This window comes from Siphateles boraxobius, unplaced genomic scaffold (assembly GCF_051911475.1).
Source record: "Siphateles boraxobius isolate OS27281-9 unplaced genomic scaffold, OSU_SipBor_1 91, whole genome shotgun sequence".
Lineage (NCBI taxonomy): Eukaryota > Metazoa > Chordata > Actinopteri > Cypriniformes > Leuciscidae > Siphateles > Siphateles boraxobius.
This window is the reverse complement of record NW_027509221.1, coordinates 467,507-485,000: the sequence shown is the minus strand read 5'-3', so window position 1 is coordinate 485,000 and position 17,494 is coordinate 467,507. Positions and strand designations below refer to the sequence as shown.

The following is a 17,494-nucleotide window of genomic DNA, read 5'->3' as shown; positions in this document are numbered from 1 at the left end:
TGGGGCCACGGAGGCCCTTCCTGAGCATCTCAACTCATCGGCTGGGGCCACGGAGGCCCTTCCTGAGCATCTCAACTCATAGGCTGGGGCCACGGAGGCCCTTCCTGAGCATCTCAACTCATCAGCTGGGGCCACGGAGGCCCTTCCTGAGAATCTCAACTCATCGGCTGGGGCCACGGAGGCCCTTCCTGAGCATCTCAACTCATCGGCTGGGGCCACGCAGGGCATTCCTGAGTATCTCAACTCATCGGCTGGGGCCACGAAGGCCCTTCCTGAGCATCTCAACTCATCGGCTGGGGCCACGAAGGCCCTTCCTGAGCATCTCAACTCATCGGCTGGGGCCACGGAGGCCCTTCCTGAGCATCTCAACTCATCGGCTGGGGCCACGGAGGCCCTTCCTGAGCATCTCAACTCATCGGCTGGGGCCACGGAGGCCCTTCCTGAGCATCTCAACTCATCGGCTGGGGCCACGGAGGCCCTTCCTGAGCATCTCAACTCATCGGCTGGGGCCACGGAGGCCCTTCCTGAGCATCTCAACTCATCGGCTAGGGCCACGGAGGCCCTTCCTGAGCATCTCAACTCATCGGCTGGGGCCACGGAGGCCCTTCCTGAGCATCTCAACTCATCGGCTGGGGCCACGGAGGGCATTCCTGAGCATCTCAACTCATCGGCTGGGGCCACGAAGGCCCTTCCTGAGCATCTCAACTCATCGGCTGGGGCCACGAAGGCCCTTCCTGAGCATCTCAACTCATCGGCTGGGGCCACGGAGGCCCTTCCTGAGCATCTCAACTCATCGGCTTGGGCCACGGAGGCCCTTCCTGAGCATCTCAACTCATCGGCTGGGGCCACGGAGGCCCTTCCTTAGCATTTCAACTCATCGGCTAGGGCCACGGTGGCCCTTCCTGAGCATCTCAACTCATCGGCTGGGGCCACGGAGGCCCTTCCTGAGCATCTCAACTCATCGGCTGGGGCCACGGAGGCCCTTCCTGAGCATCTCAACTCATCGGCTGGGGCCATGGAGGCCCTTCCTGAGCATCTCAACTCATCGGCTGGGGTCACGGAGGCCTTCCTGAGCATCTCAACTCATCGGCTGGGGCCACGGAGGCCCTTCCTCAGCATCTCAACTCATCGGCTGGGGCCACGGAGGCCATCCCTGAGCTGCTCACTAGCCATGACTCATTCCATGAAAGGATTCCTGCCAGTCTTGCCATGTCCTCTGAGGTTGTTCCTGCCAGTCACGACACGGTTAAGTCCAAGTCCATTTCCACCCCGTGTTCCCTGGCTGTTACGGGACTCCAATATTTACACCCCAGCCACCCTCCCAGATATTACCTCCTTTGACTGCTCTCTCCCCTGACAGTCTTGTCTCTGTTCAATGTTTCTTTGTTTGTCTTGTGTCTGAGCACATGGCTTTGTCTTTGTTTGTGTTGGCCATTTGCTCCTCTTGTCCCACCTCCTTGTTTCCCGTTACCACGCCCCATTGTTTAGTCCACTTCTAGTCCTCGTTTCACTAATACCCCTTTTCCACCAAGGCAGTGCTGGTGCTGGTTCGGAGCCAGAGCCTAGTTTCAAATCGGTTCAGGTGCTGGGGGCGGGGTTATCGTAACGTTCAAAAACAAAGACTTTGGGACGCCATTTTTAAAACACCGGTCAGCTGTTAACGTTAGCTTTAAAATCATCCGCTGGACGCTTTATTAGTCTTTCTAGATGGGTTTAGTTAGTGATCGGACGATAATTAGACCACGTCGGCTATGTAATCGCTGACAACCGGGACAATTTCATGGTGGTTGGTGTAAACCGGGACATTTTAGCGTCCTGACACGACAGTTTTTTCTCTGGACTATGAACTCAAAATCGCGTGTTTCCCGGTCAAACCGGGACGTCAGGTCACCCTATGTTAAACACACAACATTCATTTCATAACTTATAATTCCCTTTATGAGCAAGAGTATATAGTTCTCCATTGCTGTAATGACGCATTCATTCTCATGACGCATCGCTAGGACAACGGTGGTAGCCCTACTCTAGCTCTACAGTCTGTGGAAAATCGAGCTGGTTCTTAGATAATTGGCGAAAGAACCAGCAACGAACTGGCATAAGCACCAGCCCAGAACCAGCACCTGGTTAGCATTGGTGGAAAAGAGATATAATTGTGCTCACCTGATCCTCATGTGCTCTGGATCCTTTATAGTGTGCTTCTTTCCCTCATGTCTTTGCTGGTTCGTTTTATGCGTTGTCGCATTCTCGCGTCTTGTCAGTCAGTGCTAGATTTAGTTTCTCTGTCAGTTCTAGCTTTGTGTTTGTTTTGATTTTTATCCAGTTTTTATTCCTGATTTAAGTCTAGTCAGGTTCTAGTCTTTAACTTGATCTAGTTCTTCCAAGTATTTTTTTTTTGGTTTCCGGCTTGTTTTTTTATTTGATTATTAACTAATCTTTTATTTCTTTTCTCTTTAGTTCCCTACAAGGTTGCTGTCTTCTTTTATGTATTTTGCAAGTTTCAGTTATTTATATCTAGATCTTTTGTTTATTTATTTTGCTAGATCCTGTTACTACAGTATTTTGTTTCTTTATTTTTCTATAGTCTCATTATCAGTTTTATTTTGCTCTTATTACTTGTTGTCTTGGCCTGTTCAGTCTTGTCTCGTGTTGGTTCCTACCCCGCACCGTGGTCGTTGACTCTCCTGGTCTGTCCAGTCTCATCACCAACTGTCAAGCCTCTGATTCCCTGAGCCGCTGCCTTGTCTCCATCTTTGGCCATCAGGTCTTTGCTGTCTCATCTTCAACCTACCTGTTCTCCAGTTGTGCCCTCGACCTACCTGTTCCCCAGTTGTGCCCTCGACCTACCTGTTCTCAAGTTGTGTGCCCTGCCCTATTGTTTGGACTGTTTTCCTACCTCACCTATCTTGTGCAGTTAGGGTCCTCCTCCTCAGAATTCCTGACACCTGCAGCCAATGAGCTAAAACAAATGTTTCACATGTCTTAAAGATATAAAGTGAATAAACTGGTCTTCATCAATTTTATTTTATTTGTTATTAAACTTACATTTCTCCAAACTCTGTTCACCCGTGCTCATGTATCAGCACAACATCAGTTGGCCAAAGAAAGTTTGGTTCAGAGATGGTGCTATCACGCATACTCAGTATCTCTAGCTCATCGGTTCTCCGTGTCGAAATGTGTCCGAAAGAAACAGTTCTCGGTTCTGTACTAGTGACCCGAGAACCGCTGTACCTGTACGTTCAGTAGTATATGCATGCTCAGTATCAGCTGCTCATCACATCTCTCAGAACAACATGTCTCAGTTCAGTGAACTGTTGGAGTTACTGGAGTAACATATTGTGAAGTAACTCAGGGTTCGTGTGTGGGTGATGGAAGGAGACTCGGGGTCGGCAAGTAGTGGAGCTCGTGCACTTTATTAAAGGTCCTCTTTGCACAGCGCTTTCTTGCGCTCTCAAAATTAACTCAAAACAAAAACAGTCAATTTGCACATGTAAGGAAATACTCTTCCCGCTGTTCACAGCTTCATAAACATCCAACGAGGCAGCACTCTTTCCACTGTTAACAGCTTAATAGACGTTTCGTCCCGACCGTCAGCGTGCACGAGCTTCCAGTCTCTCTCTCTCCTCCGTTATCAGCACAGCCCGCTTATATGCGGTCTCCTCACGCCAATTACTGAAATCACAAACAGGTGTTCGTCATTTGAACTTGACCCACTTACTCACCGCTCGGCTCCGCCCTCGCTCTCCTGCTACAGAGTCCGCTGAACCACGCCCCCCTCGCCACATACCCCCACCGCCCGTCTCAGGCCGGGGAGCCGTCCGGCCTGCAGCCTCCCCCCCCCCCCTGCGGGAGAGGAAGTCGGCCACAGCCATCTGTGCACCCGGCCTGTGGATCACCTTGAATTTAAAAGGCTGTAAAGCTAGATACCAACGGGTGATCCGCGCGTTGGTATCTTTCATGCGGTGGAGCCACTGCAGAGGAGCGTGGTCCGAACAGAGGGTGAACTCTCGCCCCAGGAGATAATAGCGGAGAGTGAGGACGGCCCATTTGATGGCCAGGGCTTCTTTCTCAATGGTGCTGTACATAGTCTCTCTCTTTGAGAGCTTACGACTGATGTACAGCACCGGCCGTTCCTCACCCTCCATCTCCTGGGACAAGACGGCGCCCAGCCCCCTGTCCGACGCGTCAGTCTGCAGGGAAAAAGGGAGAGAAAAGTTAGGAGCCTGTAATAGCGGCCCGCCACACAGGGCAGCCTTTATCTGGGTGAAAGCCTGCTGACACTGCTCCGTCCACTGGACGGTATCTGGTGCCTCCTTTTTAGTTAGATCAGTCAGCGGGCTAGCAAGGTCCGAATAATTAGGTACAAACCTTCTGTAATATCCTGCTAGCCCCAGGAACTGTCTAACCTCCTTTTTGGTCTTAGGTCTTGGACAGGTCGCAACTGCTGCCGTCTTATCAATTTGGGGACGCACCTGCCCATGACCCAAGTGAAAGCCCAGATACCTGACTTCCACGCGCCCAATCGCACACTTCTTTGGGTTGGCCGTGAGCCCCGCCCCTCGCAGCGTCCTGAGGATAGCTCGCAAGTGCTGCATATGCCGCTGCCAGTCATTACTATAGATGATAATATCATCCAAGTATGCCGCGGCATATGCAGCATGCGGCCGGAGGATTCTATCCATCAGGCGCTGAAAGGTGGCAGGTGCCCCGAACAAGCCGAAAGGAAGGGTAACAAATTGGTGTAATCCAAACGGCGTCGTGAAAGCGGTTTTTTCTTTAGTCATTGGAGACAAGGGGATCTGCCAATAACCCTTTGTTAAATCCAGTGTCGAGTAAAATCGAGCCGTGCCGAGCCGATCAAGCAATTCGTCCACCCGTGGCATTGGATATGCATCGAACTTCGATACAGCATTCACCTTACGATAATCCACACAGAACCGCACTGAGCCGTCAGTTTTAGGCACTAAAACTATCGGGCTCGCCCAGTCACTGTTGGATTCTTCTATTACTCCCATATCCAGCATAGCCTCTAATTCAGCCTGAACTACTTTCTTTTTATGCTCAGGCAATCTATATGGCCGGCTGCGTACCACCACACCCGGTTCGGTCTCAACATGGTGCTGTATGAGGTTTGTTCGACCAGGGAGGGGCGAGAACACATCAGCAAACTCTGTTTGTAAGTTTCGAATGTCAGCGATCTGGGACGGTGAGAGGTGATCTCCGCAAATGGCCAGAGCGGAGGATTGAGACTTTAAATTCGCCTCTGGCCCGAGATCCTCCTCCCCACTCACTACCGTCGCCAGCAACGCTGACTCCGCCTCATTCCACTTTTTTAACAGGTTGAGGTGGTAAATCTGATGTGCTCCGTCCCTATCTGATCGAAGGACCTCATAGTTGAGATCCCCGACTCGCCGTGTGACCACAAACGGTCCTTGCCACTTAGCGAGTAATTTAGAGCTGGAAGTGGGAAGCAATACAAGCACTTTATCTCCCGGTGCAAATTTACGTAGTTTAGCCCCCCTGTTGTACAGCCGACTTTGTTTGTCCTGGGCCTGTAACAAATTCTCCATAGAGAGCCGCCCCAACGTGTGGAGTTTTGTTCTCAGGTCCAGGACGTATTGAATTTCGTTTTTGCTATCCGAAGGTCCGTCCTCCCAAGCTTCCCTAAGTACATCCAGCACCCCGCGGGGCTGGCGACCAAAGAGCAGCTCGAAAGGGGAAAACCCCGTGGAGGCTTGGGGGACCTCGCGTACAGCGAACAAGAGGGGTTCTAACCACTTATCCCAATTTTTGGCGTCTTCCTGTACGAACTTACGAATCATGGACTTCAACGTGCGATTAAATCGTTCTACCAAGCCGTCCGTTTGTGGGTGATAGACGCTGGTACGAATCGATTTAATACCCAATAATTCGTACAGTTCGCGAATTGTGCGTGACATAAACGCCGTGCCCTGATCGGTGAGAATCTCTTTCGGGATTCCCACCCGGGAGATTAACTGAAACAGTGCACTCGCAACACTTTTAGCAGAAATGTTGCGCAGCGGCACTGCTTCGGGGTATCGCGTTGCATAATCCACCAGAACCAATGCAAAGCGATGCCCCCGTGCGGATCGTTCTAACGGCCCGATGAGGTCCATGGCAATTCTCTCAAAGGGGACCTCTATTAATGGAAGGGGGCACAAAGGTGCTTTTCGGTTGGCCGGTGGATTCACCAACTGACATTCACGACAAGACGCGCACCACCTGCGCACATTCTCGTGAATGCCTGGCCAGAAAAATCGGGTCATTAGACGATTCAGTGTAGCTGCTTGCCCTAAATGCCCAGCCATCGGATTACAGTGAGCCGCCTGAAAAAGCATTTCCCGGCGGCTCTTTGGAACTAACAACTGAGTTGTATCTTGTTTTGTCTGGGTATCCTGGGTCACCCGATACAACTTATCTTTTATCACGGCAAAATAAGGATACGAGAGCGGTTGGTCTGGGTGGACAGGTTGTCCGTCGATCACGCGGACCTGATCAAACGCATTTTTGAGCGTATCATCTCGGGACTGTTCCAGAGGAAAATCATCGCGTTCAAAAAGGATTTCCCTTTCTGAAGCGCTCCGTTCCTCTGAGACAGACCCCGAGGGTCCCGGCACAGCCTCTCCAACCTGAACCACCGCTCTCTTCTCCTGCCTTCTTTTAATCCCAGAAGCACCCGTACATAAATAAGCCAATAGTGTTTTAAACCCCGGCCAATTGGTTCCCAAAATCAACGGGTGCTGGAGGTGCTGGTTAACTGCCACCTCTACACTATGCTTTTTCCCCCGAAATTGGATAGTGACTGGCACTAAGGGGTAACCCACCACCTCACCGTGCACACACCGCACCTTAACCACGCGGCTCCTATCCAATGTCACTGGATGAATCAAACTTTGATGGATGGAGGTCTGGTTACAACCTGAATCCACCAAAGCTTGATAGGTACCCCCCTTTACACTTACTGGTATCTGGTACAACCCAGCTTGATCGGGGGCAACCTGTGGCGCGTCGGGGACCCTGACCAGCGTTCCGACCTCCATCACCGGGCACCTATCCACGAAGTGCCCAGGGTCCCCGCAACGCCAGCAGGCCGGCCCAGGCCTCCCCGCCATCCCAGTGGCGGGAAGTGGGTCAGGTGATTGACGTGAGGAGACTGCAGGGGCCGGGGTTGGCGGACCGCCAACCATCGATGGGGTTCCCCGGGGCGGCGCACGTGATGCAGGGGCCGGATCAGCTGCAGGGCTGGTCCTCCAGCGGGGCGCCGGGCGTGGTGGAAAGCCACCTCGGGACCTGGGAGCAGGGACAGGGCGAGAGAGAGAGAGAGAGGGAGAAGGGAGAGAGAGAGAGAGAGATGTCGGTAGGGGTTCGCCGACCCCTGGGCACGCCACCAGCTGGTCCTCTGCCAATTGGATGGCCTGGTCCAGCGACGTCGGGCGGTGGCACTGGACCCACTGTGCGGTCTTCTTTGGCAGACGGGCGATGAACTGTTCCAGTACCACCACCTCGATGACTCCATCGACGTCGCGGGCCTCGGCCATCAGCCATCTGCGGCACGCGTCCCGGAGCTGTTGCGCAAAGATAAAGGGCCGGCCGGATTCCCCGAACTCCATGGAGCGGAACTGCTGACGACTCTGCTCCGGGGACCGGCCGACCCGCTGAAGAATGGCGCGTTTCAGGTCTTCATAGACCAGGAGGTTGCGGACTGGCAGCTGCTGGGCGGCGATCTGCGCCTCGCCCGAGAGCAGCGGGATCAGACGCATGGGCCAGTCCGCGGGCGGCCAGCGCCCGGCCTCGGCCGACTTCTCAAAGAGGTCCAGGAACGCCTCCGGGTCGTCCTGTGGACCCATCTTGTGGAGGGGAAGGGCCGTGGCCGGGGCCGACAAAGGAGACGCCCGAGCCTCCTGGTCTAGCCAGCTCCGGAACTGCTCGCGGTCCTCATGCTGGGTCTGGAGGAGTGCCTCGAAACGGCGCTGTTGCTGATCCTCCATCTTCAGCAGAGCCTCCTGGTGTTGTTGGTGGAGTCCCGCGAGCACGTTGATGATGTCCGCAAATGGCGTTGACAGAGTGGTTCTGGCGGCGGCCTCTCCTTCCATACCGGGTTTCGGCACCAGTGTGAAGTAACTCAGGGTTCGTGTGTGGGTGATGGAAGGAGACTCGGGGTCGGCAAGTAGTGGAGCTCGTGCACTTTATTAAAGGTCCTCTTTGCACAGCGCTTTCTTGCGCTCTCAAAATTAACTCAAAACAAAAACAGTCAATTTGCACATGTAAGGAAATACTCTTCCCGCTGTTCACAGCTTCATAAACATCCAACGAGGCAGCACTCTTTCCACTGTTAACAGCTTAATAGACGTTTCGTCCCGACCGTCAGCGTGCACGAGCTTCCAGTCTCTCTCTCTCCTCCGTTATCAGCACAGCCCGCTTATATGCGGTCTCCTCACGCCAATTACTGAAATCACAAACAGGTGTTCGTCATTTGAACTTGACCCACTTACTCACCGCTCGGCTCCGCCCTCGCTCTCCTGCTACAGAGTCCGCTGAACCACGCCCCCCTCGCCACACATATACTCTGGGATATTGTTTATTTCGAGTCGGGGGGACTGTGTCAGGCATGTCCAAAAGTGAGTAACTTTAGTAACTTGTGGATCAGCGCTGACGCATGACGCGAACTGTTTTGAATGATTCAGTCCAATTTAGTGTACTGGTTCGACCAGTTTACTAAAAAGAATCAAAAGAACGATTCATTCATAAACCGGACATCACTGCACCTGATGCAACTAATCAAGGGCTTCATTAGTTTCTCCAGGTGTGCTTGAGCTAGAACACATGAAATATCTGAACTGGCTAGGTTTGTCGAGTGTCACATTTGACTGCATGTTAGATATATGGCTATGTCAAATTAATGCTCCAAAGAGTTAAGAGAAGATATCATCGCCCTTCACAAACAAGGAACAGGATACAGAAAGATAGCGAAGGCACTAAATGTTCCTAGAGACATCGTTGGACGCATAGTTCACAAGTTCAAAGTTAAAGGAACAGTGGTTACAGTACCTGGACGGGCAGAAAAAGGAAGATATCAACGGCTGAAACAAGGTTTCTGAGATGGCAGGTTCAGAAAAACCCATGAGTGACTGAAAAAGACCTGCAGCAAGACTTGGTGGCCGCAGGCACTGAGGCTTCAGCAGCACAGTAAGGGCTCGTACTAAACGCATCAGAACTCCAAGACAAACACCACTACTGACCCAAAAGCACAAGCTCAAAATCATATAAATAAGCCACAGAAGTTTTTAGATTCTGTTCTGTGGGGCGATGAAACAAAACTGGAGCTTCTCGTCCTTCTAGATCAGCAGTGTGTCTGAGGAAGAAGAATGAAGCATAAGCTGATAAGAGCTCTGTCTTCAGTTCAGCATGTGGATCAGTGATGCTCTGCGGCTGATTTATATCCTCCGGCACTGGAAACCTGCAGCGTGTGGAAGGAGAGATGATTCATGGAAGTATCAGGAGATCCTAGGAGAAAACATCTCGTCAGTGAGGAAGCTGAAGCTTGACCTTCAACAGGACAATGATCCCAAGCGTTCCTCACATTCCAGCAAGAAGAAGTCCTGGGAGATACAGTGGCATCACAGTCACCTCACTTGAACCATATAGAAAAGCTCTGGTTTGATTTGAAGAAGGCGGTTGCAGCACACAAACCCAAGAATAATCCTGAACTGGAGGCCATTGCTCATGAGGAACATGCTCAGATTCCTCAGAAACGCTGCCAGAAGCTGCTGCCGATTATACATCTCGTTTGCAGCAAAAGGCTGTTCTACCAAGAGCTAAAGATGCTTGACATGAAGGGGTTGAATAATTTTGAAACTGCAGAAGTCATTAAAAGTGACACTTTCAGTTGAATTTGAGGAAATCACTTGAAACATTTGTTGTGTTGAGCTATTTACATTACTTTTGTTTGATTTGTTCATTGCAAACAGCTGAAAGTCTGTAAATTTTGCCCTAACCCAAAAGATTTGCAAATGGGGGTTGAATAATTTCGATTCCAACTGTATATAGGTCTCTTCTCATGCTGATAGGATAGACGTAATAATTACTGATGACAAATTGATTGGATATATCATTTGAACGTGCTCCTCCCGAAATTTGTAAATAAAACATCATTTGTTTGACCATAATTTTAAACACTGTTCCTGGAAATTATAATCCCGATGTTTATCTGTGTGCTGCACATTTTATGAAGAACCGCTTCCAGAACCACAATGAACTCTCAGTAATGGAGGGGTGGGATATTTTCCAGACACACGCCAAGCGCTGCCAATCACAACGCACTGGGCCAGCTAACCAATCACAGCACATCTTGTATTTCAGAAGGAGGGACTTCATTGAAACCGGAACTAAACAACGCGTTCGGGACAGACTGGGGAGAGAGGACGTGTAATAATGTAAAATATGTGAATAATAATGTTTCTTTGAACAATCAAGCATGAAAACAAATTCTAGTACACCCAAAAAAAAAAATCAAGACTTAAAAGTAAAAAGGCATAATAGGACCCCATTAAAAAGCTTTGACCTGTCCTTTCAGCTGAGCGTAGATGAGCGCCCTCTGACCCTGGAACAGGGCACTGATGGGTGGAGACAGCATGTCCACCGTAACACCCTCAGGAACGGTCCAGTCCACAGAGATATTATCCACGGCCGGCTGGAGAGCAAACCGGAGCGACTGCATCACCTGACAGAGAAGAGAGAGGTGAATAAAAACCCTGAACATCTCGTACTGATTCTATCCAGAGCAGATCTTACTTTGGGCTGCATGCGGTCAGTGCCTGTGATGAACTGAGCATGACCAGAACCTTCTCTGGCCATTCCTGTGATGAGAGCCGTACTCGCACCCTCACCAATCCCGAAGGAGAAACACCTGAACACATGACCGTCTGACATGAAGTGAACCCGAAGTGAAGCGGGTGATATCAGTAAGGGGGGAGGAGTGAGACGTGAGCGCCTACCTGTGAGAGTAAACGTTACTTTTCACCAGGTCCAGCACCTCTTTAGTGTTCCACACCTCTCCATCAGTGAAGATGAACAGCTGAGAGAGAATCAGGCTCAGAAACACACCTCAGCAGTGTTCAGAAAGCGTGGTGAATGATGAGTGAGTGTGTGTGTACCTGTCGGGGGTGATCCGAGTAACAGCTCTGACTGTAGATGTGTTTCAGAGCCTGAAGGATCTCTGTGCCGCCCATGTCTGCCTGCATGTTCTTTACTCTCTTCAGAGCCTCTTCCATCGTGTCCTCGCTGTACACAACACTCTGACTGCAACGACACACACCACAGTCTCTTACTGAACCACCGCTACCCAGCATAAGATCATTCCTGAAGAACATCTAAGATCTGATTACTGACGGGAAGAAGGACTCGAAGTGAGAGCCGAATCCATAGATGTTGAAGTAGCATCCCATGGGAAGACTCTTCAGCAGAAGCAGAAGCGTGTCCTACAGAGACACAATGTGTATGTGTGAGTACAGTAGAGACAGTGTGTGTGTGTGTGTGTGTGTGTGTGTGTGTGTGTGTGTGTGTGTGTGTGTGTGTGTGTGTGTGTGTGTGTGTGTGTGTGTGTGTGTGTGTGTGTGTGTGTGTGTGTGTGTGTGTGTGTGTGTGTGTGTGTGAGTACAGTAGAGAAAAACATTTACAGTGAGTAGAGTAGAGACACATGCAGGGAGTACAGTAGAGAGTACAGTGAGTACAGTAGAGACACATGTACAGTGAGTACAGTAGAGACACATGTACAATGAGTACAGTACAGACACATGCCCAGTGAGTACAGTAGAGACACATGTACAGTGAGTACAGTAGAGACACATGCACAGTGAGTACAGTAGAGACACATGCACAGTTAGTACAGTAGAGACACATGCAGTGAGTACAGTAGAGACACATGCACAGTGAGTACAGTAGAGACACATGCACAGTTAGTACAGTAGAGACACGCACAGTGAGTACAGTAGAGACACATGCAGTGAGTACAATAGAGACACATGCACAGTGAGTACAGTAGAGAGTACAGTGTGTACAGTAGAGACACATGCACAGTGAGTACAGTAGAGAGTACAGTAAGTACAGTAGAGACACATGCAGTGAGTGCAGTAGAGACACATGCACAGTGAGTACAGTACAGACACATGCCCAGTGAGCACAGTAGAGACACATGCACAGTGAGTACAGTAGAGACACATGCACAGTGAGTACAGTAGAGACACATGCACAGTGAGTACAGTAGAGACACATGCACAGTTAGTACAGTAGAGACACATGCAGTGATCACAGTAGAAACACATGTACAGTGATTACAGTAGAGACATGTACAGTGAGTACAGTAGAGACACATGTACAGTGAGTAGAGTAGAGACACGTGCACAGTGAGTACAGTAGAGACACATGCAGGGAGTACAGTAGAGAGTACAGTAAGTACAGTAGAGACACATGTACAGTGAGTACAGTAGAGACACATGTACAGTGGGTACAATAGAGACACATGTACAGTGAGTACAGTAGATACACATGTACAGTGAGTACAGTAGAGTGCGTGCAGTGTTTACAGTAGAGACACATGTACAGTGAGTACAGTAGAGACACATGTACAGTGAGTACAGTAAATACACATGTACAGTGAGCACAGTAGAGGCGCATGCAGTGTTTACAGTAGAGACACATGTACAGTGAGTACAGTAGAGACACATGTACAGTGAGTACAGTAGAGACACATGCACAGTGAGTACAGTAGAGACACATGTACAAAAAGTACAGTAAAGACACATGTACAGTGAGTACAGTAGAGACACATGTACAAAAAGTACAGTAGAGACACATGTACAGTGAGTACAGTAGAGACGCATGCGGTGTTTACAGTAGAGACACATGTACAGTGAGTAAAGTAGAGACGCATGTACAGTGAGTACAGTAGAGACGCATGCAGTGTTTACAGTAGAGACACATGTGCAGTGAGTACAGTAGAGACACATGTGCAGTGAGTACAGTAGAGACACATGTAAAGTGAGTACAGTAGATACACATGTACAGTGAGTACAGTAGAGACACGTGCACAGTGAGTACAGTAGAGACACATGCATAGTTAGTACAGTAGAGACACATGCACAGTGAGTACAGTAGAGAGACATGCAGTGATCACAGTAGAGACACATGTACAGTGGGTACAGTAGAGACACATGCAGTGAGTACAGTAGAGACACATGCACAGTTAGTACAGTAGAGACACATGCAGTGATTACAGTAGAGACACATGCAGTGAGTACAGTAGAGACACATGCACAGTTAGTACAGTAGAGACACATGCAGTGATTACAGTAGAGACACATGTACAGTGAGTACAGTAGAGACACATGTACAGTGAGTACAGTAGAGACACATGCAGTGATCACAGTAGAGACACGTGTACAGTGAGTACAGTAGAGACACATGCAGTGATTACAGTAGACACATGTTCATTAAGTACAGTAGAGACAAATGTACAGTGAGTACAGTAGAGACGCATGCAGTGTTTACAGTACAGACACATGCACAGTGAGTACAGTAGAGACATATGTACAGTGAGTACAGTAGAGACACATGCACAGTGAGTACAGTAGAGACGCATGCAGTGTTTACAGTAGAGACACATGTACAGTGAGTACAGTAGAGACACATGTACAGTGAGTACAGTAGAGACACATGCACAGTGAGTACAGTAGAGACACATGCAGTGAGTACAGTAGAAACACGTGCACAGTGAGTACAGTAGAGAGACATGCACAGTGAGTACAGTAGAGACACATGTACAGTGAGTACAGTAGAGACACATGTACAGTGAGTACAGTAGAGACACATGCACAGTGAGTACAGTAGAGACACATGTACAGTGAGTACAGTAGAGCCACATTCACAGTGAGTACAGTAGAGACACATGCAGTGAATACAGTAGAGACACGTGCACAGTGAGTACAGTAGAGAGACATGCACAGTGAGTACAGTAGAAACACATGCACAGTGAGTACAGTAGAGAGTACAATGAGTACAGTAGAGAGACATGCACAGTGAGTACAGTAGAGACACATGCAGTGAGTACAGTAGAGACACATGTACAGTAAGTACAGTAGAGACACATGTACAGTGAGTACAGTAGAGATGCATGCAGTATTTACAGTAGAGACACATGTACAGTGAGTACAGTAGATACACATGTACAGTGAGTACAGTAGAGACACATGCAGTGAGTACAGTAGAGACACATGCAGTGAGTACAGTAGAGACACATGCACAGTGAGTACAGTAGAGAGTACAGTGAGTACAGTAGAGACACATGCAGTGAGTACAGTAGAGAGACATGCACAGTGAGTACAGTAGAGACACATGCACAGTGAGTGCAGTAGAGAGTACAGCGGGTACAGTAGAGAGTACAGTGAGTACAGTAGAGACACATGTACAGTGAGTACAGTAGAGACACGTGTACAGTGAGTACAGTAGAGACACATGCAGTGAGTACAGTAGAGACACATGCACAGTGAGTACAGTAGAGAGACATGCACAGTGAGTACAGTAGAGAGTACAGTGAGTACAGTAGAGACACATGCAGTGAGTACAGTAGAGAGACATGCACAGTGAGTACAGTAGAGAGACATGCACAGTGAGTAGAGTAGAGAGTACAGTGAGTACAGTAGAGAGTACAGTGAGTACAGTAGAGACACATGCAGTGAGTACAGTAGAGACACATGCACAGTGAGTACAGTAGAGACACATGCAGTGAGTACAGTAGAGACACATGCACAGTGAGTACAGTAGAGACACATGCAGTGAGTACAGTAGAGACACATGCCCAGTGAGTACAGTAGAGAGTACAGTGAGTACAGTAGAGACACATGCAGTGAGTACAGTAGAGACACATGCACAGTGGGTACAGTAGAGACACATGCAGTGAGTACAGTAGAGACACATGCAGTGAGTACAGTAGAGACACATGTACAGTGAGTACAGTAGAGACACATGCACAGTGAGTACAGTAGAGAGTACAGTGAGTACAGTAGAGACACATGCAGTGAGTACAGTAGAGACACATGTACAGTGAGTACAGTAGAGACACATGCAGTGAGTACAGCAGAGACACATGCAGTGAGTACAGTAGAGACACATGTACAGTGAGTACAGTAGAGACACAGGCACAGTGAGTACAGTAGAGAGTACAGTGAGTACAGTAGAGAGTACAGTGAGTACAGTAGAGAGTACAGTGAGTACAGTAGAGAGTACAGTGAGTACAGTAGAGACACATGCACAGTGAGTACAGTAGAGACACATGCACAGTGAGTACAGTAGAGAGTACAGTGAGTACAGTAGAGACACATGTGCAGTGAGTGCAGTAGAGACACATGTACAGTGAGTACAGTAGAGACACATGTACAGTGAGTGCAGTAGACTCTTGTACAGTGACTCAATAATTCTCAATGTATGTGTACTTTCTGAAATCCGAAACCTTACTCTTGCACTTTCGATGCGCATCTGTGCGTCTTTCCCATTATGCATCCTGCAGTCCATACTCCCCGATCTGTCAACCACAAACACAAACTCGCCTTGAGATGCCAGCGATGACATCACGTCTGCAGGGAACTCTGGGTACAAACTGATCATGAGCACCGGGTCACCCATCAGAGACCCTGAAACAGAGACAGTGTAAACAGGGTAAGAGGGTCTAAATGGCCTAAATTCTGTTCTGTATGATTTGTGTTACACTGTACGACAGTCTCTATCCTGCAGAGCGAATCAAACTCCCTGAACTAATCAAGTCCTGTGTCCCAACTCACATACGACCCACCCTAAACATCAAAGATCAGTGCGAGAACATGATAATTATGTTCAGAACTACAAACACCATCAAAAAGATTTATTTATCCTCCTTATAATTATCAATTTTAGATACAGGGAAGTTTGGCCATTGACTAGGGCAAATTCCGTCATCTTTAATCACTTGAGACATGAACACCAATGGCCAAATAATTGCCTTCAAGAACTTCTGACAATGTCGGATATTATTACAAGATAAACTTCTTGCCTACAATGACTTCATTTTTATTTTAGGGTGAAGTAACCCCTTAACTCACACATTAGTATATTTACAGCATACTGAATTCATGTAAAAACTAAAGCCTGTACCTGGCTCAGCCGTGGCTGCTCCGGCCTCCACGACAGCACTGGGCTGATGGGTATTCTCATAGTACAGAAGCAGCTCAACATCCTTATCGAACCGGTGACCAGCACTCAGACTCACCTACACACACACACACACATTACAGATGTTAAGTGCATAAAATCTGTACACACTCACAAACACACACACACACACACATACACACACACACACACACACACACACAGTACCGTGGCGTGAGTGTGGTGTGCGTCGAGGAACACCAGAGGATCCAGAGGGCAGCTGGACTCCAGTCTGGAGATGCGGTCTGAAGATCTCACATCGACACTCAGAGACAGTGTGTACGGAATAACAGATGCTGAGGAAACTTCTGGAACACCAGCGGCTGAAGCTGAGAGAATCACACGGACAAACAGAGATAATATATAACATCATCAGTATAGAGCCGAACCGCCGACCAGAACTGACCTGTGCATCTGGTTGGTTTATCACGCCGATTCAACTGCTGAACAGTAAAACACTACAATGTTTTCATTGATAAAAATCATTAATATTTTTAGTTATGATTTGATGAGTATCAAATCATAATATCAGAATGATTTCTGAAGCATCATGTGACACTGAAGACTGGAGTAATGATGCTGAAAATTCAGCTTTGATCACAGGAATAAATTACACTTTACTTTATATTCACATAGAAAACAGCTGATTTACATTGTAATAAGATGTATCTGTTTTAACTGTATTTTTAATCAAATAAAAGCAGCCTTTGTGATGCAGAAGAGACGCTTTCAGAAACATTTGACTGGTAATGTATGTGACTGGAGAAGGAAAAGGTTTGACTACATCATTCACAAAGTTTTCTGGGAAGTATAGTTTTATAAAAAAAAAAGTGTTGTCTTTATTTTTGTTTTGTTTTCAAAATCTTTGTTTCTTTAAATCGAACATAACTGATTTTTTTAAAACAATGTAGAAATACACAGTGGTAAAACACTTGTGAAGATGTGGACAGTCAGTGTTGCATTCTGTATGTAAATATGATCATGAAACTGCACCTGCGGGTGTGTATCTGGGGTTATCTGGGGTTAAACCGCACCTGTGGGTGTGTATCTGGGGTTAAACTGCACCTGAGGGTGTGTATCTGGGGTTAAACCGCACCTGCGGGTGTGTATCTGGGGTTAAACCGCACCTGCGGGTGTGTATCTGGGGTTAAACCGCACCTGCGGGTGTGTATCTGGGGTTAAACTGCACCTGAGGGTGTGTATCTGGGGTTAAACCGCACCTGCGGGTGTGTATCTGGGG

At 48.5% G+C, this 17,494-nt stretch overlaps 1 protein-coding gene and 1 long non-coding RNA gene across 4 annotated transcripts in view; both read right to left on the bottom strand.

Annotated features, from left to right (window-relative positions):
* LOC143733140 (von Willebrand factor A domain-containing protein 5A-like) overlaps positions 1-17,494 on the bottom strand; it is a 97,562-nt gene that overhangs the window by 54,018 nt on the left and 26,050 nt on the right. For all 3 annotated transcript variants that reach the window (XM_077224714.1, XM_077224715.1, XM_077224716.1), the window contains exons 5-12: positions 16,423-16,583; positions 16,198-16,312; positions 15,526-15,701; positions 11,407-11,495; positions 11,172-11,316; positions 11,013-11,092; positions 10,810-10,924; positions 10,580-10,738 (exon numbers count right to left, since the gene is read on the bottom strand). In XM_077224714.1, the coding sequence (XP_077080829.1) occupies positions 10,580-10,738; positions 10,810-10,924; positions 11,013-11,092; positions 11,172-11,316; positions 11,407-11,495; positions 15,526-15,701; positions 16,198-16,312; positions 16,423-16,583 (1,040 nt within the window). The remainder of the gene's footprint in view (positions 1-10,579; positions 10,739-10,809; positions 10,925-11,012; positions 11,093-11,171; positions 11,317-11,406; positions 11,496-15,525; positions 15,702-16,197; positions 16,313-16,422; positions 16,584-17,494) is intronic.
* On the bottom strand, positions 2,323-2,914 carry LOC143733138 (uncharacterized). The gene is made up of 2 exons (XR_013201275.1): positions 2,845-2,914; positions 2,323-2,788 (listed from the first exon to the last, which is right to left on the bottom strand). It is a non-coding gene; the product is annotated as an uncharacterized LOC143733138 (long non-coding RNA).